This window comes from Lampetra fluviatilis, chromosome 2, assembly GCF_964198595.1.
Source record: "Lampetra fluviatilis chromosome 2, kcLamFluv1.1, whole genome shotgun sequence".
NCBI classification, from domain to species: domain Eukaryota; kingdom Metazoa; phylum Chordata; class Hyperoartia; order Petromyzontiformes; family Petromyzontidae; genus Lampetra; species Lampetra fluviatilis.
This window is the reverse complement of record NC_136276.1, coordinates 7,395,303-7,422,145: the sequence shown is the minus strand read 5'-3', so window position 1 is coordinate 7,422,145 and position 26,843 is coordinate 7,395,303. Positions and strand designations below refer to the sequence as shown.

The 26,843-nt window shown below is 44.0% G+C and overlaps 1 protein-coding gene across 1 annotated transcript; it reads right to left on the bottom strand.

The window, feature by feature from the left end:
- Positions 1-851: 851 nt before the first annotated feature.
- Positions 852-26,843, bottom strand: LOC144937707 (fidgetin-like). Its single transcript, XM_078865145.1, has 2 exons — positions 26,608-26,843; positions 852-3,716 (listed from the first exon to the last, which is right to left on the bottom strand). The coding sequence occupies exon 2, from the start codon at positions 3,699-3,701 to the stop codon at positions 1,494-1,496; it is 2,208 nt and encodes a 735-aa protein (XP_078721271.1). The 5' UTR covers positions 3,702-3,716; positions 26,608-26,843; the 3' UTR covers positions 852-1,493.

Sequence of the window (26,843 nt, the reverse complement as noted above, 5' to 3'; positions counted from 1 at the left end):
AAAATGGCTAACATCAATGATGATATTCTATTAAAGTCTACACAGCACTGCAGGACAAAACCTTCACTTGGTATAAGCTAAGTTTTAAAGCATCGGACACACAGAAAGCTTGAATTTATCCTACATAATACATTCAGTGTCAATCTTTCTGTTACCCACCTATTATTTCAAGTAATGAGGTAAACGAAAGTGTAGTATGAAACAAAAGCAGTTTTTTTTTACATAGTGCCTTTCAAAACATTCATTCTGAGGTAAGCTTTGCATTTTGAGTGTTGCACTGGTGGTAGAGCATTGTAAAAATGTTGCAAAGTGCTTTTTGCAAACGTGCAGTTTACTGAAAAGTTGAGTCAGAGTGACAGTTGGTTGACAGCCCAAAACAGATCTGCTTTGGTTTGCTGCACCAATCTTGTTTGAAGTCACATGACCTACAGTCAAAACAAAAGCAAAAGGCCATGTTGGATTTGGATAATCCAGCAGCATGCGCTGCTTTGAGAAATGCAAATGCAGTTCCATTATCTGTCTAAAACGCAAATAACAAATACATTATCTTACATTTTCAGAAGGGGTGAAATTTGTTTGCCAAAAAAACACTCGGCCATTTTACAGTGCTTATTCATTTCGTGAAAACTCATATACTTTCGCTTTCCTGAGTATTTCACGTGATCTTGAGATAATGATTCTCAGGCAGGATTATCGCTAGCTTATGTCTCAAATTACACAACACAGGCATGTGAGCTGACGAGAGTGAAAACATGCCTATCACATAAAATATTGAGGCCGCTGCTTATGCTTGACTATCGCTGTGATTATTTTGTTTCATCCCCCTATGATTTGCAGTTGACTCATTTAAAAATGGATTTAAAGCTCTGAATTAGATCTATATTTCGGAAATAATTCAAGAAACTAAATGTAGCAAACCTGTTCAGGCACTTCGCAACACTGTAATTTAGCGATTGGGCTTTAATACTGAGTTTGAAAGCTTTCATTTAACTTCATCTCGCTTTCTGTTCTCTTGCTGCTTTAAAAAATAAACAACACATAATGAGCACAGGCAAAGAATAACAATGAGTGCTCCTGAGACACCGTGAATACTGTTGTAATTGGGCAAGGTTCAGGGATTATGTTTTGTTGACAGACTTGATTATAAAGCAAAGTTCACCTTTGCCATTGTCTACTGCACAACTTGAATCAAGAAACGTGCCTAGCCCCTGCAACATTTCCATGCCTTTACTTGGACCGAGTCCTAAGGCCAACGAATAATCTGATGGATATTTGGTAATCTGACGATCTGTTATGTTTATGTGCCACTTACATTATTATTACTGTCTTATTTGTTTAAATATATATATAACTTCTAAACAAACTAATTCCACTGCAATCCATATCAATTTTTTTTTTAATTGCAGCTTATACAGAGAGCAACTGTTAAAACCCTGAGACTTAAAATTGACACCACGAAGGTTTACACTTCATGGCCATATCAGCCTACCACATTATGCCTGTCCACTGCCGTACTGTTTATTCCACTCGGCGTACATCTCTACATCTTTTTGGGACACACTTGCTCTTACTGCACGCAGGGCCCTGTCAAAGTCTGTGTACATGATTTGCCGTGAAGGGTCATGTAAGTCTGGAGTCCTGGAACCCTGCACGGGGCCTTGCATGAAGGCCTTGTAGCAGAGGCTGGCCATGTCTGCTCCCGAGAACCCTTCCGTTCTGCTCAAGATGAGCACCATCTCCTCGGGGCTGAGCGAGTAGCTGCGGCGCGACAGAAACCGCAGGAGTATCTGGTGTCGTGCGGGCCCGTCCGGCGGGGGCACGTAGACAGTTCTTGAAAACCATCCGAGGGTCGCGTCGTCTAACTCCTTTGGGTGGGACACTGAACCAATTAGAGCCACCTTTGGATCCTCACCTGAGGCTAATCTTATTCTATCCAAATGCAGCAGAAGCCTTGCCCTCGCTCTCTTCACCTCGTTGTCCCTGTCAGCCTGCTGTGCGAGCACCGCTTCAATGCAGTCAATGAAAATTACCGAGGGCTGGTGGCACATTGCCACTGCAAACATTGCGTCGATGAGTTTCTCGCTCTCCACGGCACGCTTGGAGACCAAGGCTGATCCACTTACACGGAAAAAGCTCGCGCTCATCTGCCCGGCTACACATTTGCCCAGCAGGCGTTTGCCTGACCCTGGAGGCCCAAAAAGCAATGCAACTTTTAGGGTGTCTCCAGAGTACACGTCTGGTCTCAGCATTGGCCACACCAGACTTTCTTTCATGGCATTTTTGGCCTGCTCCAGCCCTGCCACATCATCCCAGTGAACAGGTGGGCTGGTATCCAGCATTTCACGTGTGACGAGTTCCACTAAGCTCGGCTCTATGTTTTTAAGTCTCTCTCCCACAGACGGCTCATGGGAGGGAACTGCACCTGCGTCTTGGTGATAAAGGGGCCATGGCGCGGCATGTCTGTATTCACCGCTGCTTTCAGGTGTTACTGCAGAGGGGATAAATTTACTGCTGAAATGATCGCTATTTGGTCCTAACGATTGTTTAACAGGCCCTTGTGAAGACGATTGATGGTGGATGGTGTGGTTTGGCTCGACGCCATACTTGCGCAGCGGCTGCTCGGCTGCAAGTTGCCTCTGGGGCTGCGTCACCGGCTGAAAACCCACCCCGAGGCTCTGCGTGTCTGCACCATCGTAACTGTCATAGGGTCGATACATCTGGCTCGTGAAGGAGCTGGACGGCTGTTTGCAACCATAGCTACCGTATCCAGAGTCATTGTCGCCATCCTCAGACATAAATGACGCTTTCCTCTTCAGATTGCTACCAGCACTCAGGCCGACACCTGAAGGGTTGGAGGAGGGTGAGCCGTGAGCCTGATGGTAAACGTAGCTGGATACCGGCATGGTCGTCGATGACAGAGGAACGTTGTGTTGGGCCGGCATGTAGCCCGACGCGATGTGATGCCCACTGGGGCTGTACCCGGGGCTGGTGGCCTGCGAGGGCGCGGGCGGCCCATAGGGCGGCGAAGAGTACGAATACGCCTGCGTGCCTGGCATCATACTCGCCGTGGTGCTCGTCTGCTCGGAGCGCATCATGCCCGCGCTGCGAGCCGGGGACGGGCGCGGGGAGGGCAGCGTGGAGCCCGACGTTGTGCAGAAATTGGACGAAGGGTAGGAGCCGTTGCTGTAGCCGGCGGAGTACACCTGCGTGTTGGCCGCCGCCGCCGGATGTGAGCCCGAGATGTTGCGCCCGTCGGGCACAGGGTAGTTCGGTCCAGACATCGCCCCAGCCATTATGGGTGAGTTCATGGCAAGAGGACCGGCGGGTGGTAGCGGGGCGTCGCTGCTGGCTTTCCCAGTGCACACAGCGTCTTGAGTGCAGTTTATGCTGTACGCCTCGTCGAGGGGCGTCTGCCACTGCGCCCCGTCCTGCTTCTGCCCGTTGAGCAGCGCCAAGGAGGATTCGTCGAGACGTGGGGGCTGGGCGGGGTGCTCCGAGTACTTCTCCGCGTACTTCTTGAGCAGATTTGACGCGGTGAGCTCTGAGATGTTGTCATTGGCCCAGGAGTAGCGGAAGTGCTGGATGTGTCCGCGGAAGGCTCCCTCTGCCTTGTGGAGTGGTAGAGAGCCTCCGGATGGCATGTCGAAGCGCTGGCCCTGCCAGTGCGGCAGGTGCTGGGAGTGCTCTGGTGTCCACTGCATCTTGGTGGACCTGTCCTGTGACCCCAAAAAACGACAACAAAAAACTGGTCAACATTTTACCCGGTTTTTACATGGACAAGCAACTGCACGACATTGTTTTTTTGTTGCAGGTAGCCAACTCTTTGGCATTATATCCCTGTGGAATGATTGACACACTCCATATTCATTGGCTCAGCGCTGAAAACTAAGGCGATGAAAACAGTTGAAGCAAAGCAGTTTTAGATTTATGTTTTGAAGCCGGTGCAACGTAATGTGCTTCCAAGCTTTTGGCTCCAGCATTTGCAAAAAAAACATGTGAACGAGGATTGCCGGGGTTTGAAACCTTAAATGTCGACGTGAATATGCCACGTATTTATTTATTGGGCATCTCATGCGTATGTTTACATATTCTTTTGGACCTTTTCAGTTTATTCCCCCACTAAAACCAGATTAAATGCAGATCAGTGCGAACTGTTAGCGGTAAACTCCAAAGGGTGGTTGCCAAACAAAGCCGGGCCCTTTTCTAAACAGCGTGGCCCACGCATGCCGGCTGGAATTCTTGCGCTGCCAGATTTAAGGGTGTGACAAAGGGGAGGGGAATGGGAGGGTGGGGGAGGGGTCTGTTCCGAGCTGCTGAGCGCCGTGGGAGCTCTGCGCGTGTGCTTGTGTGTGTGCGTGTGTGTGTGCACGTGTGTGTGTGTGCGTGTATGCGCGCGTGTGTGTGCGTGTATGCGCGCGTGTGTGTGCGTGTATGCGCGTGTGTGTGTGTGTGCGCGTATGCGTGTATGCGTGTGTGTGTGCACGTGTGTGTGTGTGCGTGTATGCGTGTGTGTGTGTTCGCGTATGCGCGTGTGTGTGTGTGTGCGCGTATGCGCGTGTGTGCGCAATGTCTGCTCGCATATACGCATGTTGTATACGAGTGAACGCGTACGTTGTCAATGCAACTGAGTGAGTGAGACCGTGTCTTTTTGTGTGTGTGCATGCAATTGTTGTTGTGTTCGTTGCGCACACAGGGAGCGAGAGAGAGAAAAGTGCGGGTTTCTGCGTGAATATATCCCTCCACATTTGGAAACGTGAGTTTAGATTATTTGACCGCTATTCATTTCCACGCGACGATGAGCCAATTTCGTTGAGCTATCATTTGTAGCGAGGTCGCTTCTGAAAAAGAGCTATATAGCTCGGTGGGCCTTAGCTGGTAAAATAAAAATAAATGTTTAGTTTAACATACGCTCGTTTGCTTGTGTGCGAGTGTGCGTGCGCGCGTGTGGTGGAAGACGCGTGTGTATTCCCGTGTACCGTGTCTGTGTGCATGTGAGAGTGGGGGGGGGGGTAACCGAAGCGTAACAGCAACCTGCCATGGCCAGCGACCGATATAAAGCAAGAGCCCATGTATTCTTGCGCATAATATTCACTGCTTCACCTGCTTTTTGAAGCCCACAAGCACATCAGCTAAGTGTCAGACGTTACAACAAAGCGCGCATTGCGCCTGTGTCTTATAACAAAGGTGTAAGAAAATACAATCCAGTAAACAAAGCAAATGCCGAATAAGTAATTTTTGGGAACCAGACCATTTTGCTTGTCGTGAATCACAGTAACAGAAATGTAAGCAGGGGCGGAGTAGTGGCACAGTGGTTAGCGCGCTGTGCTATGAACCTGGCGACCCGAGTTTGATTTCTGACCAGATTTTAGTCGAATGAACTCGCCCTGGCTTTGCCGACCTTCGCCAATCCACACTGACCAGTGTCGTAAAATATGGTCGCGGTGGAGCGATGCTAACTCCCTCGCCTGGTATGCAAGTCGTGGGTACGATCCCGACCCTGACGCCTGCATAATTGAAGTTTGTATGTTCTCCCCATGGCCGCGTCGATCTTTCTTGGGGTCCTCGGCTTTTCCCCTTCATATTCAGAAACACGCGTTTAGAGCACTTGGCTGCTATACATTTGCACGTGATAAGCCGCTTCGTTGAGCTGTCATTTGTTGCCAAAAAAGAGCTATCTCGCTCAGTGGGCCTTACCTGGTAAAATAAACTCAATAAAAAGGTCAAACAACCACCCACCCCCCCCTATGAACGGCAGGGAGTGTGGGAAGGCCTTCATCCAGCAGTGGATTCACAAAATGGGCTGTAAATTACGATAATTGTTTTTAATGACAAACTTTAAAATATTAGTATGCATTGGTTGTTAAAGATCGTGCAGTAATTTCGTGACAGTGGCCCAACAAAAACCATTGCAAACACGACACAGCACATCATATTCACATCTACTTTTTAAACCCCATGTCACAGGACCAAAAAAGTAGGAGTTTCCACGTAAGACGGAATATAAAAAATAAGAGAATGCTCTTATATGTGTTCCCCAATCTGCAGTGAACAAACACATGAGATGGCGGCCTGTACACTTATGACCATGCCAGTGCTATCCCACACATCCGCTCCAGTCCGTGTACGCTCATGGTATATATTGCATACCCTATATAATTCCCCATGTCAACACAGACATATAATGAAAAAAAAGTCAATTAGATTTCCCTAAATTGTTGGAACGGCTATATTAAGTGTTTTAAATGAGGTTTTCCCCGTTTCTTCCGGCAATAACTGGTGCTCAGCTGTTTGGCTGAGCTGCACACAAATATGCTTCATAACATATGAAAAATTGGCCTCATTCAGTCATGTCCACCCGGGCGAGCAGATTCCCCACCAGGGACGGGACTTGATCCTATTACACCAGCATTGTTGTTTTTCACAACCGGCCATAACTCCATTTGCAGACTTTGTTTTCAACTGTGACTCTCAAGAAAAATGCATCGCATTTATCAAAACGTCTTTTGCAATTATGCTCGAACGTTTCAGAATCCATTGGTTAACTATTGGTACCAAAATAAACAAAATAAATCGTTGGTGTTCTTATCCTTTTCAACGCTTACATATTTATTTACTCTGTTTTTCCTCCGTTTGTATATTTGTACTTAATGTATCTCAATTGTTTTTTCTTGCATGAGCAGATAGCCTTGCATTTACTGAAGAAACCTACCAGTAACATCCTTTCAAAATTACAACATAAAAATAACAGTTTGGCTTCCCCACATGTTTAGCAGTAGCCTTAATCGCAAGAATGACTACTAATACTCTCCGTAAGTGTCCATATGCATTTCTATGCATGTGCATATCCGTGTTTTAGTATAAAACATGCAAATATACATTAGTCGCGAGCTGCTGTGTTTTTTTATGCCGTATATATACGGCATTGAATAACCTGTAACCAGCAGTGGATTGACAAAAGGCTACGTATGTACAATAACTGCAAATATATGTCATGCATGTACGCATTGAGAAACGCATAAACAGCATCATATGAGGTTCCATTAGGCTTTTGTGCCCTCTTGTTCTAAAAGAACACAGCCATGTGTCACGTGGGTCCCAAGCTCCTCAGAGAGCCCCCTTCGTGAACATTAATCTGCTGTCCACCTCCAAACATGGAGCCCTTCCATCTCTGTCACTCTCTGAATAATCGGATGTCATTTTGGCCGGCATTGCTGGTGTGCCTCCAGATCAGATAACAGGGCCGGTGGCGGTGGCGGAGAGGGACCTAGGAGGAGACCAATGATGTTACGCTCGCAGGCAGAATTATCGTAACTCCGCCGCCCTTATGCGCACTCCTACACCATCCGCCCTGACACATTATTACACAGTTTCTGCATCAGAGCGATGGGTTCGCCTCGGCTATGTACTCCCCGGATTGGTGTGGCAGGTCCACTTGTCAGTGACCGTTTATGAGTCATTCGTCAGAAGGACACGAACGCATTTAACCCTGCGGTGCTTAACATTACTACAAGGGAAACTTTAAATGATCAATGCTTTGGTCCTGAAAAGAAGAAAATGCCTGATATGCCACTCGATGTAAATGGACAAAAATAAGTTATGACAAGGAACAGGGCTTCAATGTTTTCCTTCAGGCATGTTGAGACTGCTGCCAAGTATAAGTGGAGGTCAACCAGATACAAGAGTAATAGCCAAAAACGGGCACATTTTACAGACCTTACAGTACTTTCTATTTTAGTAACTTAAAAACAGGATAAACATATAGTTATTGCATCACAGTACTCTAAGAAACATCTATCACGATCGCGTATAAGACAAACTGTCGTTATTTCAACCAGATACAAACGTATTTTAAAAAAGCAACACTTTTTCTTAAGCGTGACTTAATACAATTCTGCAAGAAGTGACACTTGATTTGAGTGACGCAATGCTGCTTTTTATTCTGTACAATAGATATCTGCACTGCAAATACACCAGTGCGTGTTTACACACTCTACTAGGTTCGTGTTGTCGTTGACAAAAATAAACTACTGTACGAGACCGGTTAGATAGTACCACAATACTATAAAGCGATTACCATCAAAACACTGACCGATGACCAAGATAACGCCATGCCACACAATCATTTTCAATTGTGGCATGGTCAGATAGTGGTTATCTCCCAGCTACAATAATAACAATATTGACGCCTTTTCCATGGTTCCTTGAAGCACCCACACTCCAAGAAAACCACCATTTCTTGAATACAGCAGGTCAAACCTGCTTGGCTGTTCAAACGACGACGTATCGGCACGTGTCTGATCATTCGTGCAGGTTTTTTTGAAGATCCCAAGAAGTTCTGCTTACAAACTACAATCACCAAAATGTGCTTCTACCGTGTGTTATCTAGGGCTACGTGCTGGCCGACGGTGGCTCCTGCTGGATCAAACTAACGCAAGGAAGCAACTGGGTCCGCCGTGCATTGTGTACGCCACACTGCAGCGTGGTTTAGTTTGAACTGGCAGTCAACTGCTGCCATGCAACATCAAGTGGTACGTGCACGGTCGTGGTGGACGGAGACGATGAATGGAAAATGAATGTGGGCATTTTAAATGTGTACACTCAAAATGCTGCAGTCGCTGATGCCTTGATCGCACATTGCGTGCTCCCAAAACATGGCATGCCCTTTGATGTGCGGCTCCCTGAACCGTGGGTACACAGATGGTAGAGTGATGAAGGTGAGAAATATGAAAAACCTTTGCTTGAAACCCCCACAGTGGAGGCACTGAAAATGCAGTTTGAATTCACACGTGTATAAATGTGTGAGAATGCTGGATTGCACAATCAAACAGATTTGACAGTTTGAAAGGGAGTGGGAGAGTTCACGCTGCCAATGACAATGCAAGATAAAGATGGATCCCCAACTCATATTGATCCCCTATAATGCAGTGTGAAGGAAACAACAAGTTTATGGCATACATCAATACTTGGTCAAAAAATACTGTAACCCCTAAATTTATTTATCAAGGTTTTTTAGAAACGAGTATCGCATTCACATACAACACCTATTTCCATATTACGAAATGCTGCCGCATCAGCATGTTCACGCTTTTATCAATAGGAATTTGGCCCAAAAATATTTGTTTTGCTATTTATGGAACAACTGTGCTTCATATGCCTCCACGTCCATCTTTCCTTCAAAACCCACAAGGACCAGCGTGGTCTAGTATGGTCAAATAACTCTCACGAACCGACACGACTTGTAAAGGCCCTCATCCAACAGTGGAATGACAAAAGGGCCGTACATATACTCTGTGTGGTAAACTGAACAGTGAATGAACAAACGCTCTATAGAAATGGAGTACAATACATCAAGTGTAGTAGTGTGATGCATCATTCAAATAAATTACCGTTTATGAGTTAACATTTAGTTTTATGTTATTAATTACAATGTTTGACAAACAGCATATCAAATTCTCTCAGCATAATGTCATAATAGAAATTCATTGAAAATAGTTTTTGTTTGAAATTATACAGCATTGTAATCCTGAAAAGTATTTTTTGAATCTTCAGTTTTTTATTTGCAAATAATCAAAACAATTCCAGAAAATGTAGAATTGACAGCTACGTGTCAATCCACTGCTCGATGACAAAGACCTCCCTACACTCTGTCAGTCATGACGCTTGTTTGACCGTACAGCATTTTACCGTGCTGATTGGTGTGGTTTCGTGAAGGAAGGGCCCAGCACCAGTTTAGATATCGCTCGCCGCTAATGTTAGCCGTGGCCAGAAATTGAACTCAAGTTGTTGGGTTCATTGTATAGTGGTGCTATCCACTGTGCCGCTGTTGCCTACTATTTTTGTGTTTTTAATGGAAAAATAGGAAGAAAAAATGGAGTCATTGATAGAAGTAAAAACACATCAAATATAAATGAAATACTGCATGACCAAATGTTCTGTTAAAAGTCACGCTGAGGATACACACACACACTCTAAATCCTGCAGTTATTGCTCTGTGCTCTGAACAGTAAGAAACTGCGCTCTCATGGACTTTGAAGGAACATCAAAAAAAGTCATTATTAAGTAGTATTTTAATTGACTGTTCAAAATGCAAAACCGACAACCTGGATGAATTTTTTTGGTGAACAATAGCAACGCATTACTGAATTGTTAAATACAGTTTAAAAATAAGTGAATACCATTTCTCCCAAAAAAAATCTTTTTTCCATCAAACTGGCACAAGGGAAAGCCTGCAATCGGCACCCAAATTAAGGTTACCATCAACAGATACCATAGTTACAGTGCATCGGTACTGTACTTCTCCTTTTCTTTTCACCTGCATCCTTGTGTGGCACACAAAACACATTTGCTCGTGCAATTTCATACGGAGAGGCTTTGCTATCGAGGATGTTGTGCTGTTTGCACTATGCCAGAGAGGGTCTCACAAGCTCTGGGGAGGCCTTGTTGTTTGTTTATTGACGGGCCTGGGCGACGAGTCCCAGCTGACGGAGCCTCCGTGCCAGAGAATGTGGCAGTGGTTCAGGGAATCCAATCAAGCCGGCGATGCCACGCCAATTACCGTGCTTAATTACCAACTCAACACAGCGCACAGGCCCATGAACCAATGTTAGCACAGAGAGCGCGACGTAATGTGATGTGATTTTACGGTAAGTGCTCAATGGCGTTAACCAATTAGATGCATTAGTATGGATGCTTCTCCTTTCATATTCTTTGTTCTTTTTGAAAAGGGGTCCTTTTTAAAAAAAGGATTGCATGGTGCAATTAAGTACAAAAGAGTGCCCATTTTAAAACCTATTTTTAATGGTCTTCATGAAAAACTTGGGTCTGATCTCTGACCATGTGTGAAAATTGTAATCTTTGTAAGGATGTGCCAATTGTCAGAAATATATAGTGGCAGCGTGGCGTGATTCAACAATTTTTAAACACGCTTGAATGTGAGAACTTTCATACAGAAAACTAAAAAAAAAATCTGTGATGACATCTAAAGACAAATTGATCAATAAACTACCCAAAGCTATATAATTTCTATACAGTACTGTGCCTTTTAAGATATCACCATTATAAACAGACAACATTACATATGTAAATACATTGTTTACAAACATGTACTCTTATATTTTAAAGCTTAAAATGTGGATATATTTTAAAGAAACACATTTCAAATAAGTATGAACCAAAAAAGTTACAAAAAAAACTATGTTTTTTTTTAATTTGAGGAACGCGCTTACGTGTACTCAAAGTGAAATACAGTTTCCTCTTATGCCATACAAACATTATCTTCAGAGTGGGAGAACTTCTTTTCATAATTACCCAATGAAAATAATATTGTAACGCTGCCGATATAAAACTATCAGCCTCCGTAATTGTTAGCATGCACAAAGGTCCCTGAATCTCTGATGCTTTTGTCATTACGTCGATATGCCGTAATGTACGTCATGCATCTTCGCGTAAAGATGTGCGCAGCTGGCCTCGGCCAGCGAATAAGGCAAGATTGCCCATGGGCAGAGCCACGTCTCCTTGCATCATTGGCTCCGCAAACGATGATGCATCTCCAAACGGGCCACGCTGGCCACAGCGACTTTGACAAAACGTCGCTGTTTTCTTCTCTGGTTCCTTTCTCTTCCCCCCCATTCTTTAAATGTTCGTCATCACCAGTCTATAAGCCCGGACTATTTCTGTGATTTATGTTCCCAGTTTTTCTCCTGTTTCCCTTTCCATCTTTTGAAAAGCAATGAATGCTGCTACATCCTGTACAATGCTCAGTTTTTGAAATGTGCTCCTGTCGATTCATAAATCAAGCTCGCAACGATCTGACAGCCGCAAAATATAATGGAACAGTTAATATAAATTCCTTTTAACGATAAATTGATTATATCCCCGGTCTTTGTGGTAAAATAAATCCTCCAATTTTACTTAATAGACATTATATGTATTGCGTAATTTATTTTGTTAAATTATTTGAATGGAAAAAAAAGAACGCCCTGTATAAATTATAACGGACGTCGGCATTGGCAATATTTTCTTACAGAACCAGGTAACAAGTATTCTAATATCAGTTACTGAACAATAACTTCAGTTAAACATGCATAAAATAACGAATAACATCACAAATTATTAACATTTGAGACTACACAAGATAACGCCAGCATTTACGTGACCATTCCACAGAAAAGGACATGCCGAGGCGATCGTCGTATATTTTGGTAATATAATATATTCTATAGCATATGGCACACATATTGGATCATCTAAGGCTTTCTAAAATCTGGTTATGAAGGCTCATGTTTAAAACGCAAACCCTGTTACAAAATACAATGGGATGTGCCTGTGGTAAAGGGCAAAAATATTCGACCAGCTGTGCAACCCTGGCAGTAGCATGAATTTAAAATATACATGGGTCAAACCTCCCCCCACTGCCAAAATAATATTGATTATTCCTTGGTTTAGGTGCTGGGCATGAGCAGTTTACGGCGGGGCCAGGCTGAATGCACGAATAACTTCATTATCATGGAGGTCTGGCCTATCAGAGATAAGCTTTGCCATCACTTGCTTATTCCCCTCTAGGGTAAAACTAGTGGCACGAAAAGGTGGATAAAACCTTGTATAGTGCAAACGTATGGCCATGCAGCACAGGCAAACATTCGCATCCACTCGCTGTAAAAAGGTTTCTTCCACCCAACACCCCAAAAATGTTTTTAAAAAATAAAAATGCAATCTCATTGAAACGGTAAACTGTCGTAAATGTCATCGATTGCAATAGTGCCACTGTTGTAGTTTTAAAACAAAGCTCTATTGAGTAGCACTAAGAATGCAGAAAACAACATGCTGGTTGAAGGCATTTTATTGTTATTTATTTACTGTCAAGGTACAAAGAATTACTGTGCAAAATCAGAGACCATTTCAGATAAAGTTAACAGCTCTAGAACCTTTGATTTACTTACATGTAAAACGCCATTGTGAATTCCCAGGGTCCTCATACAATTGCTTCATATAAGAGTAAAAACAGATGCTGTGTTATAGATCCAAGCCAAAGAAAATGGGAATTCCATGGATAGAAGTGTTCAGTCGTGAGAATAAGCCAACACTAAAACACTATGAATAATCAGATATTTAACATAGTATATTAAAACACTGTACTGTATATTGACAAAGTTTAAACATATATAAATATCCTTGTTATGTACCATACAAAGACAGGATTTTTTTTAACGCAATCTCTGACAAAGAATGGCATACCAGTTCCAGCAATAAGGGTGCCTAGAGGAGTCATTGCTATTTAGAGCCATCTTATTCATAGATTCAAACGTCACCGGGAAACCTTACATATGCAGGGTATCTGTGTCACTCTTGCGATCACTTGCCCACTCTCTATTTCTGTCTGTGCCAGTGCGGCCCTCTCTGCCTTTTCTCGGTCTTTCGACATCTGCGTTCCCGGGATCTCTTCTTGCATTTGCCAGCCATACACAGCCACCGCGCCCCAACCGTGTGGCCACCACTGCCTTCTTTCACAAACTCGTATTAAGCCAGATTGCATCAGGCCTGAATCAATATTAATTAAAACGGCGAAAAGATTTACCGTCTTTGCCCCCCTCCCGCCCAGCAGTCTAATTCCACTAATAAACATGCTCACTCAGGCTAAGCTACAGCGGGTAGAACAGGTTCTGTTATGGTTCTCTGGTTTTACCCACTGAAAGGTATCAGTTTCAACCCGGCTGCTGAACTGCATAACAGGAGTCACCCGCTATAACAAAAAAAAATAAGAACCTGACATACGTTCCGTACGTTTATTATTGCCGCACACTGTACGAATTTATGCTTCGCCCCGTGGTGTAATACGTTAGAGTAGCTGCAAAAGATTGTAATATAAAAAAGCAACATTTAAGGGAGTAGAGAAGGTAAAAAAAACGCACGCCAATTTTAGATTCTTTGTAAAGCGAGTTTTAGCAATGCAGCAAAAAAATGTAACGTTTTGGCAAATGCAATAACTACCTTTAGCATTTTGCATTATTCTTTCACCAGGACTAGATATAACGTATAGTACTTACAACGTGTATATATTTTTTTATAATTTAAAACGTTTTCAATTATGTGGTCTTTTACTGTTTTATATGTGCAATGCAGTATTCAAACGTGTAGTTTACCATATTAAATGTCTAATTTACATGTGAAATTTAGATGGATTGTCTAAACATTACACTTTTGTTTAAACATTATAAACTAAACACCGTACCGCAATGTACGTCACTTTATTTCAATTATCGTCCTTCCATGCATAATAAGAGGCTTTCTGAAATCCTATATTTTGCATTTAAGGGATGCAAATTCAAGGAAGAAAACAGCCTACGTATAAATATTAAAACACATTCATACGGCTCTTTTTAAGTTTTTTTTATTATACATAACACAATGTCTTGGTTTTATTGAAGTTATGGAAATGCACTGTATCTACAATAAATCTGAGCATTTATTGCACACCATATACCACTTGACTTCATACTAAGCATGGATTATATTGGAAGCACCGGACCGAAATGAAGTAATATAGAAGCCCTGTCCTCCACATGCAATGACCGCACTCGCGTATTTGATTGGGGGCAGACGGAGCTATATAAGGCAACCCAGCTGAAGGGCAAAGTTGCAGGTCTCCACTTCTTGGTTACAGACTCCAGTGAATGGACACAAATCAATCCCACTGCAGGAACAAACTGTACTCTTGATATCGGAGTGGCCCATAATCCAGCTTCTATGAGTTTGTTGCTAATATGACCTTGGATCGTTTTTTTGATTTTCTCCCGAAGAACCTGTTTTTTTTCAGGGAAAACTTATTTTCATGGGTCAGCCACAGTGAATCCTTAAAACTCATGTTGATGGCCACCATTTAGTCTTGAGATTGGAAGCTGAACAGTAGAACTCCAATAAATCCATGGTGGTATGGGGAGACCAGATCACGGATCCCGTAGCCGCGGAGGTTAGTCCCGAAATCCACAAAATATGTTGCACCACCGTAGTGTGTCATGGATTACAGGGCAAATTAGCCACGCGGCTCCATTAATCCATGAAAACATCTCATATTACAGGGGAAGTGCGAGCATGTGACTAAAGGCTAAATTAATGCGCGATAAATTTGCGGATTATGAGGTTACACGAATTTTCCAAGGCCTAAATGGTGCAAATCTGCCATATGGGTTAACGTTATAGGATTTTAGAATTTTTTCAGGCTTGACATCCAAGTGTAGAAAATTCTAAAGAGGCCAACGGCTCCATTGCAATGCGAACTATTAATTACTTAATTAAGCACATTACAAAGAGACCATCGATTTCGTCGAAATGATAACATTGCAGAGCTGTACCAAGGAATTTAAGACAAAAGAATAAAATAGTTTGCATTTCGGAGAAGATGGCAGCCTATTTGGAAAGCGCAGCACTTAAAAAAATATAAAATACTATTTTAAAATAATTATAATATATTACAATCTGTGCACGCCGCTAACGTGGTGTGCCGTGGACGAACGAGAGGGGTTGGCCGCTCCCGGAAGACATACAGAAATCCGCGATTTTTTGCGGATTGCAGGATCAATGGTAGTTGCAGACTACTGGCAATTCACCACAGTAATTTGCAAATTAAATAAATGCAGACTTTTTGTGCTTGTCTCCAAACATCATTCAAGGTGAATCGCAGATGATGCATTACCATTTACAAAAACACAAAGCTGTGAAAATAAACTGCGAATTAAAATGACAATTAATATATTGAGAAAATCAATGCAATTTACAGTCTTAAACCGATCTGCTTAAGTGATGGCTACCTTGTATTTTTTACCCCGGTGTCATTTAAATTGCCTTGTTTTATTTTATAACTTTAGGATTAAACCACACGCTGATCAAGCACAACCCTTCAGGTATTGTGCAGATGTGAATTGATTTGTTCTGATATGATAAACAGGATGAGGTGCCAATGAATATATGAATAGAATTTTAACATCGTTGCAATCAAAACCCTCCGTTTACCATGGTTGGTTACGTACGGTGCGAAAGAAATGCATACGTACATGAAAATCCCTTAACACGATACATTTGCACACTCGTTACCAAAATTGTACATACTCTCCTCCACGTGAGTAGTGTAATAACACTCTCCCTTAACAAAGCCAAGAGCCACGCAGGGTGCCGCAGTGATATGACACCTGGGACTCACAGCAAAAGGTTTCAGAGGTTCGATTCCCGACCCGGGCAGCTTTCAGCGTGAAGTTTTTATGTTTTCTCCAGGTTCTCCTGTTTCTTCCCATAGCTAAAAAAAAATACATACAATGTAACTGGTATTGCCCTAACATCCCAATGCTGAAAAACGTCCTGAAAATGAATCAATTGGGATAACACACAGTAGTAACGTCGCTACCCTACTGCAATAACTTGGCAGGATCCTACTGAATAATCAGTGAGGCTTTCTTGAGTAAACCAAGCAGAATAACAACCAAAAATGGGCTGCAAAAGCAAGTTTTAATCGTTTTAAAACAGTGCTCCCCAGTATTACCACCTGTTGGCAGATGAAACAGATGCGCAAGCCACGGTGTCAAAGCACATCGTGGAGACTACGATCACTGTGCGATTGCAGAATAGAAAAACGTTCTGCTAAATACGCACTCCTTTTGTGTTTATACTGTATACGGTAGTCTGTAGACACAAGCAGTATCGGATGCTAAAATGCATGTCAGTTGTACAAAAGGCTGGCAGAAAATTTATTTCATCATCATCATTGGCGATGTAAAATCCACTGCTGGCTTAAGGCCTCTCCAAGCCACTACAATCTCCCACGATCTTGCAATAGAATAATCTGCCTTGCACCTGTATATACGATCCGATTTCCATCTCCTCACCGATGTCCTCTCAGACTCCTTGGGCTGCCACTCCATCTTTCTTCTTAGCCATCGGTTATGATCTTGTATACTCACGTGTCCTCCCGTCTAGCCCACTTAATTTTCTTAAGAGTTTGAATTGTGTCTTTAAGTATGAATGCATGTTGAACTTCTTTCGCACCATACGTAGCCAACCGTGCTAATCGTTGGAGGTGCGCGGGAAGGACAACAAACATACACAACAAAAAAAACGAGCTGTCGAACATTAATTACTTCACGTAAGATTAATATATAGAGAGAAAAAAAAACATTCTGAAAGCAAGCTCTGTCACTGGACGGAGGGGCTAACACAAAACGCTTGCGGTTGACAGTTACAATCGCGTTATCATTACAACTCTGGTTATCAAGACTTAACCGTCCTTCCTCAATGTCATACCGCTATTTCTGTTGGAACAACGGCATAACTTGCCTTTAACTGCGACACGTTCGGCAAATTATGATGCAGTGATGCGCCTATTTTGCCATACTCATCCAACATCCTGCTGGGTTGTTGGGATACGGGGACCAAAGTACTGTACCATTGCAGCTAATGATTAGCTCTAAATACTCCATACATATGATTCAATATAAAATTATACATATTGGTGGAAACGCGGTGCTTTTTATGCGTATGATAGAATCGCGCAGCCCTATCTTAAATTATGCCTACCATGGCCCACTACATTTGGTCACATCATGCATTATTGATACAATTATTGATACAATAATGCATGGGCCACTGATTGCCTCTTTTGCATTATTACCTGTTAATTATTGTCTGTAAGTTAAAATTCTGCAGCTATGTTTATTGTAGATTTTTTTGTGATTAATATTTCACATCAGTACTGTGTAACGGAATATATTTAGTTCACACGGTAGACAAACAAATATAGCTGTAAACAGTTGAAACAGCGTGTCATGGAGAAAGAGAAACGCTATCTCAAGAAGATGCTCCCTTTTGACACCGACTTAAATCCACATGCACGCCGTTGCCCGTATCTGAAGAAGACTATAAGTTGTCACGCAGTGCCACTTTCACAGTTCATGAGGCTGATCTTTCACTTGAAGACTTTGATAAGATGCCAGTGTAGTTGACAGCAAAGGCAGTGGGATATTATTTTAAGTGTTTAAAAAAAGATTTTCAAATGAAAAATTATTCTCAAATTGCAGTCCATAAATGCATTTAAATCGTATGCAGTGCTCATGAGTGCGTACATAAATCCACATATGTGTTCAACTTAATAAACATAGTTACAAGCAGGTATTGATTTAGTGAAGTTGTACATGTGCAAGCCATTTTCTTTTAAAAGCCTGCCACTCAAACACTACAGTAGTTCCAGGCTTAATGAATTCAGCGCTGTATGAACTTGCCACGTTTTATGTCAGCTTTCAATCATCATTTGTGTCGGCATTACAAATATAAATTGCAAAACTAACACGTACAAGTCTGGCCATCTGCCAAGAAGGTGAACGCTCCTTGTTCCTCCATTCAATACTCTTTTAATGCTGCAAAAATGTGAGTGCAAATGTACATCTGTCGGCTACCTTGAGGTTTGAGTTGAGGGTGGACGGAAAAAGGAAGACATTTACAGCCAGAGTGATTTACATTGAGTTTGACACGAATACAAGGGCCGGCCACACAGCCCTGACCCTATACTGGTACCATGATATGATTCGAAGAATGAAACACAGTGCATTCCTTTATTTTCTTGCACAAGACGACACAGGGCCGATAGTGTATGGTAGGGGGGAAAAAACCCTTTTGTTTATTAGGCCCTCCTTAAAATGCTTCACATTCCCTACTCTCTGCAGTGGATTACCGCAACTTCATAATAAACCACAGAGTTGCTTGATTGGCCTTTAGTGAAAGGAGACGTGACAGCGTACACATGACAGGGCTGTTATGCCGTCTGCGAGCTTTAAAATCCGTGGGTTTGATGAATCACAAAATGAATATTTCAATTGTATGCTTCAAGACGCTTTTGTGTTTTTTTTTGGTCTGGGAGCTAGACAACTATAAAAGAGTCGGGTAACTTAGGGTTTGACATACTGGACAGGAAATGCCATACTAACACCCTCGACCATAATTGCTGTGGCCTGTTGAGTCTGGTGTGGTACCCAGCACTGCTTCAAAATCGCTGCTCGCAGGGATTCAGAACCTTACAGCACATTTCAGTGAACACTCCATAACCTTTATAATTACAGTCCGACACATTGCAGCCATATGGTTACCATATTCTACTTTCGGAATGTGGCGGTGGGGGGGGAATTGTGAAGCAATAAGTCGAATCTGTATGGTAATACAATAATGCAAATAAATTGTATGACTATAGATACTACTTTTTCTGATCAATTGTAAAAGTTGTGCCAACTTTTGTTTCAAATTTGCAGGGCGAATAAACAAAGAGTGCAGAGGTTAGACTATTAAAGAAAATTAGGATAATTGAGCCGTGGTCCGTTTTTGGCATGCAATTACAGTGCCTAGTTGCAACCAGCTGAGATCGAAATTCGAAGCCACCCAGATCACCTTGCCTGTTTTGTGTCACCGAGCCTAATGAGAAATTTGCACTTGTGTCCTTCCTGCCATATTTTGATGCACATTCAAAGAGCCAAAACGATGTCCCGGACCTCCTCCGCGTTCATACGGCAGTGCTGCTGCCAGCCTGGGGAGCCCCCACAGTCAGAGGGGCGCGTGAATTGAAAAACTTGGCAGGCAAATTAAGTTTGATAGTGTTTTCTTGTTACTGGCCCTCCTGGGTTTCCTCCAGCCAGACCTCCACGCGCTCGGTGGCTGTTGCATTGGCTGCTGGGAAGTGACCAACCCAACACGCGCTCAGTATCACTTTCCGTTCGATGAAAGCCACCATGACATTTAGTGGAAGTCGCACCGGACTGCCCGCGCGCTAGCTGAGAAGTGAGATGTGTAAATCAATACCACACGTTGGCCTACACACAGCTGCCAGGAGCCTGCTTAGGGGGCGCCGCTGGCCATTGGCGCCTGGGCCATGTGCTCCAAGCATTAAGGGTCTTCCAGTTCCGAAACAATCTGTGCTTAGCACTGGATATAATATTGATTCTGTGTGGAATGTTGGTCAACCCTCTTTCATCTCTCGGTATTAAGGTTACAAGGACCTTGAGCATCACATTTTCTGCACCATGGGTATTTACACTGCTGATTGACTCTTTGGTATTGCATTTGTCATCGGCATGTTTTGTATTACGTGTTGTTTTTGATGTGTGCGTTTCCATCCTCAATCTCGTCCTGCATTTTAATTCTGCCAAAAAATATATATATATCCTAGACCTACTATTGGATATTTATTGTGCACGTTAAATATACTTTTTAAAATCGATTTTACAAACCGATTGGTGCGTGTATTCACGTATGTGCAATACATGGAAGAAATAAAATACTTTATTTTATTGTACTGCTCACAAACAACATTGGCTTTCAATGAGATATACTGTCCACCGTGATGTGTATACCGTGCTATGTTTAGATATACGGCATATGTGGTGAATCTGATAAAAGAGCAAAGACAAATTGGGACTTTACAGTATGTGGAACATCAGATGGATTCGATGGCATTAACAGATTAATAGATAACACGTCCACCCTGCTGTTTCACACATTCCTCTGCTACAACAGTGTGAAATTACCTCCTTTTAAGGCCGGTTCACCCAGGGTCGTATCAAACTTAAATAAATACTTTACACGCAATATACACCGACATGGCAAGTAAAAAATCTTGGCTAATTTTCGTAAGATAAACTACGACTCTTTGCTCATGACAGAGTGTATTCCTTTGTTACTCCATACCATTAAATGAATTATACATGTGCTGCAGTATGTACCCCCTGAGTTGTTTACATCTATTAACAGGGTATGTGCATTCTGATGACCAATGGTTGCAAACCATGTTTAGACACAAAACACAAATTCCCATGAGACAGTACGCATGAGACTAAGTATTACACATTACAGGGTGCTGTGACTTTGCTGTCAGGCTATGCACAGTCACGTTAGCAATGACAAGCAGCATAATTTATACGACCGGATTTAAACATCTCCTGAAATGTGATAAGCCAGTCAATTCTCAAACACCATGTGATGGCATTTTTTTTTTACAGATGGTTGCAGTTCAAAAAGCAAATATGCGCTTACCACGGTTAAGCAGTATTTATCTGTACAAAGAAATCCACCACAGTGTACATACATATAGCATAGCACACACGCACATATGTGCTCACACGTTTAAATGTAAACACTCACACACACACATGGTGCTGCGAGTGACGGTGTCATAGGGAGGAGAGCGCTTGTACCGCATCGGCTGTAACTCGCCTGGACATTTAACACCACCATCAGATAATGAACGTTTATCAATCAAGCGAAACGTACGACGATGTATTCCCTGGGTTCGGGGAGGCTCGCTGCGTGTTGCGGGGGCTGTGCTACAGGAGCATGGGAGGGGGGGGTCCCTATTGGCTTTGGCAGTGTGTGATTGCCAAAACAGAGAGAAAGCGAGAGAGGGCGAGGGTAAAGGCTCGCTGCCTTTAATGCGAAGCGGCGGCGAAAACGGCCTCTATTGGGCGACGTGCTTTAGTGTTCCGAAGGGACTGGTGTCTGTTGGTAGTAGGAGGTAGTAGGAGAAGGATGAGGTATGCATGGGTTTGCATTCAAAACCAACCAAAGACACTCAATCCCTGGGGGTATGAGGACGACAGCCCAGACCACCACCACCTTCCGTTCACCCACCCTTCCTTCCCCCCCTTCTCGCAGCCTCCCCCACATCCTTCTCATTCGCCCCAAATCTATCGTCCCACCTCCTGAAAGCCGAACCGGTCTGCTGAGCCACCCTATACCGAATCCTCTTTTCAAGGGTAGCCCCTCGTGAACCATCAGCCCGCAGTAGGGTGTGAGCAGGAAAATAGCATGGCAAAGCACACACAAAAAGAATGATAAAGATCCTCCGTGTAGCCTTCGTAGGCTATTGAGGCAAGTGTTATAATCGAGCGCCTATGAAGGTCGGAACGGCACGCGATGAGGTTGGTGTGCCCAACACCACGCTCGGCCGGCTTTGTCTCCCGTATTGCGAATATTTAAACGTTGCACCAGATACTCGTTTAAAGTTGAGTTGACCTACGAACACACATACAGAGATGCTTTTTACATCACCACCAACTAGACACCCGATACAAGTATACTTAATTATGCAGTCCCTAACTACTGCATATGCACTTTCCTGAGATCTCCGTTGGTAAAAAACATATTGACTGATGAATCCCACTAGGATCTCACGTGGTGGTTAAATAACGGACAATGATTGATTTGATTTGAGCGCCTTGTAGCCAAAACAAAGCCTCGGAGCGGCGTTAGTTCTGTGTAGGCCAACAGGGTTGCTGCAACGTAATCCCCATGATCAATCCCACAGAGTGCATACCTTTTAATGGGACATTAGAAACAATCTCGTTCAATCATGTTACAGTATTATTACCATCACGAACTCGCAGTTGGCATCCAACAACCCCAGAGCCGAGGTTCGATTTCTCACCCCCCAAGTTGCAAACTGGCAAAATCAACTTCGTCAATGAAATTAGTTACTATTGTAATTGTGAATAGGAGATTTTCCATATCGCGTTGTTGGTGTTTGTGGTGACATCAATGCTCTTTCTGCCAAACTATGTGTATGGGTTTTTTTTTTTAAATCACGTTTTTATTTTATATAAAGGGATATGAGCAGCGTGATGACTTGAGACAAACAACTATGAACCCGGCCACATGCGTTCAATTCCCGTCAACGGCGAACGTCAATGGCCAGTAATATCTAAACTGGTCCTGGGATCCCCCCCCCTCCCTTCACGAACCAGCACTGACCCAGCATGGTGAGGTTATGGGATGCGGTAAAAAGGTTTTATAATTCGGCAGCTCACCGCTTACAATTGGTAGAGATGGCAAATACTGCATGGAGGGTTCACGCTTGTTACCCAGGAAGGCCTCACGGAGTCCTATGACTCCTTTTCAGGAGGGTTCTCCCCAAGTTCTCGCAGGACGGGGCGACGATTGCTATGTAGATTCCAATACGAGTAATTTTAAGTATTTCTCAAATTTGGACCATTACGCAGGAACACAATGGCTTACCATTGTGAATGACATCGCCGAATCTTTAACGTCCACTGTGGATCAGACGGCGCGTATTGGTACGGCTTATACATCCGCAGTATTAATCAGGGAGGCCACTAGATTCGATCCGTGAACGTCTGCAACAACTGGCGAACGCACTATCACGATAAATCATGTCACCGTCCAACTAACTCACGGGGACTTGGTGGAACTAACCCACGGATTTTGAACTAACTCACGGTGTTAGGAACTAACACTGCAAGCCCGTGGGTTAGTTCAACCAAGGCCGTGGATTAGTTCCTAACACCGTGAGTTATTTCCACGCCCGTGGGTGTTAGTTCAAAATCCGTGGAACTAACTCACAGTGTTCGGAAAATATCCACGGACTTGGTGGAACTAACCCACGGGCTTGCAACTAACCTCACAGGCTTGCAACTAACCTCAGACTTGGACTGCGGTAAGGTGAACACGCGCGCGGACCGGTGAGACTGGCCACGTGTGGGCTGGTGGTGGGGGTTTATGGCGGGCGGTGGAGAGGGGGGGGCATTCCGTCTCTACTTCACCCAAGTGCAAACAAGGATGGCATTTCTGTAGCGCTGCATGTACGTGCACACATGCACTTTGCGCTCCTCTGTCAATGAGAAACTCGGAGCAGAAACAACCGCTGTAGGGCGACGCACGTAATCGACGCTACTGTGTATTTCGTAACACGCAACGCCACAACGATCATGGGTATTCTCAGGATCGTCACACGCTCCAGAAAGTAAGACGCACCCCAACAAAAACATTGTTTCCCAGTTGCCAGTGGTGTTTTTTTATGCAAATCTGCTTATGCACACCCCCCAAAGTTTAGTTTGAAAATGCTGGAGGGAAGCATTGAAGCATATACGGAAAATACACTATTGGCCTATATATATACATATCTATACCAAACATATCTAATAATTACCGATTGGTAATGAACAGCACGACATGGGGAGGCCTTTATCCTGCAGTGGATTGACAAAGAGCTGTCCATTACCGCACGACACACATACGCCTACGTAAGGTGACGTGGAGCGGTGGCGCAGTGATTAGCGCACAGCGTTTTATGAACCGGTGACACGAGCTCTATCCCAGGCCACGGCTAGCATCAGTGGTAAGTGATAACTAAACAGGGTGCTCGACCGCCCCCCACCCTCACCAACCTGTCTTGGTGACGAAGGAACAACTCTATTCCTGGATAAATAAACCCGGTGACCCGAGTTCGATTCCCATCCATGGCTAACATCAACGGCGAGTGATGTCCGAACCGATTTCGGGCACCCCTTTCACAAATCCGCACTGACCAGCGTGTTCAAGCGATGGGTCAAACAAGCCCCGTGACCAACACAGCGTAGGGCGGCTTTCATCCAGCAGTGGATTAACAAAGGGGCTGTGAATGATTGATATTCTAAGTAAGCTAACACGCAGGTCGCGTTCTGATGGTACACGTTAGGCAGTGACCGAGCAAAACAATAATTGATCTATTCGCAGGGATGAAAAGGACGCTTTGCTTATCTGAGGCCTCGATTTGGCAACTCTCCTTTAAAAACACCCATTTTCTCTTCATTTACGCGCCAAAGTGCCACCCATAAACGACGCCCTACTCAGATGCTCGCACACTGGAATACTCACTTTCATGAATGAGCAACAGCATTTTCCATACACCATTACGACTACCCTTGTCGTTGCCATTGTTACATTTCCCCTCCCACGTCTCCCGATGTGTTGCCGTGGTTGTTCGACATGATGTCCGACGTTTCTCTCCACGTTCCGAAAGAAGCTCCGAGCACGCGGAGCAAAACGTCGAAGCAAAACGCCGAAAGCGAGACGCGGTACAACCCGAAAACGCATCTATGCCATGTGGCACAACGGCGCAAGCTTCGCAGTGGATTTAAACCCCCTTTAAAACACACCATTCTTTATTGTTGCGCCAAAATGTGTACGCATAAGCGGGATGACTAACAGTGTCTGACTAAGTTATGCCTGGACACGCATCGTGTGTGTTGTCCCTCTCTCGTGAGAGATTGTCAACATTGGCAAACTTAAAGATGCGCACGGTCTCGCGCCCGCGATTATGGGATTAGGGTTATGGTCCAAGCTTCGTCGCTCCAAAGTAATTGCCAACGGGAGCGCTTGCTAAAGTGACTCCAAATAGGCTCGAGTAAAGACTCTTAATTCCCAGTGTCAATTAACGTCGCCGATTATAAAAACCGCGATCCAATCAATCGCCAACGTGTTAAAATGGTGCACATGACAGCGCGGTGACACGCGAATCATCGCAAGCGCGAGGTGGATTGTTTCCCGTCGCAGGATCGTGAAAGATTCCGGCGCTTTGTGGAGTTCATCCAGCACGGGATTCAACCCATGGCTGATGATGATGACACCCTCCATGTCATTATAATAGATCAACGTTGTGTGCAGCGGTGGCGCAGTGGTTAGCGCATTGCGCTATGAACCCCGGCGACCCAAGTTCCATTCTCGGCCACTGCTAACACCAGGAACGAGTGACGGCTGTATCACATCAGTCGTGTACCCACCCCCCCTCAACCCCACCTTTACTTACCCCGTACTGACCAGCGTGGTGAAGTATGATCAGATAACCCCCCATGATTGGCACGGCTTTTATCCAGCAGTACATTTAATTAGCATCGGTATTGTAGATACATGTAATGCGCAATGTGTTATTTTCACAAACTAACCACTGAGACATCTGCGTTGCTATAACTGCACATGGACATTTAAAAAGTAGATTCACAATTCACTCCGACACAAACATTCACTCGATTGACCTTGCGTACGTAAAAGATGTTCTTGTCAAAATACCCCCGTTGGTTCACCAATATTATTACTCGGACCGTTATACATAGTGTGAACATTTACACAACTCTCGTCTCGTTTTCCCCTACGATGTCATAATCACAACGGAACAAGTCCACGATAAGTATTGTTTCTTTAGTCATTTAAATGTTTACTTCCACATCCTGCCGGTGGGGAAAATGAATCACGTGCAAAATCCGGAGAGAAAAATGTTACGTTCGTTCTCCAAAAAAAATAGAGAAAATATTAATAATTGTACGTTTTAAAAAGAGCGGACAACACGCAACAATCCCAACAACACTAAACAGGACACGCCGAAGGGTGCACTGTGGAAACCCGGTTCAGAAAAACACGAGTCCTAAGAGCAGTGTGTTTATCCGTCATCATCATTAGAGACAGCACACCAACGCTGATGCCTGAGAGCCGCACAACGACGGGCTAAAACCGGAGCACAACAAGCTGTAATGGTTATAGATGTCCAAGTTATAATCGCCCTAAGTGGGGATGAGTCTGCGAATGAGCGCGGGTTGGACACAGTCGCAACAACACACGGCACACATGTGCCCCCCCCCCCCCATTGCGTTGTATTATAACGTCTCACACACGCCATGTATATGCGCGCGCACACACACACACTACGCCGCACACACACTACACACAAACACACAATCACCACCTATGCCAAAATACTAAACCAAATTACCAAAAAACACACACACATGCAATACCCCGCCCCCCTCCGACCGCCCTTACCTCGAAATGCGCTTCGCTCTTTTTAATCTGGGTGAAAAGACATCAATATTTTAACGCGTAAATAAAACGCCGCCACGGATTAAGTTAGTGTGACAGAGGTTTGAATCGGGTCCAAGTTTCCCGTGCTATCCGCTTGGCAATCTGCCATGGTCCGAGAGAGGCTGACTGACTGCGCCCGCTGCCGCTGCCGCCGCTGTTGCTGCTGCTGCCAGCGCGCTTGTCGCCAGGATTGCGCG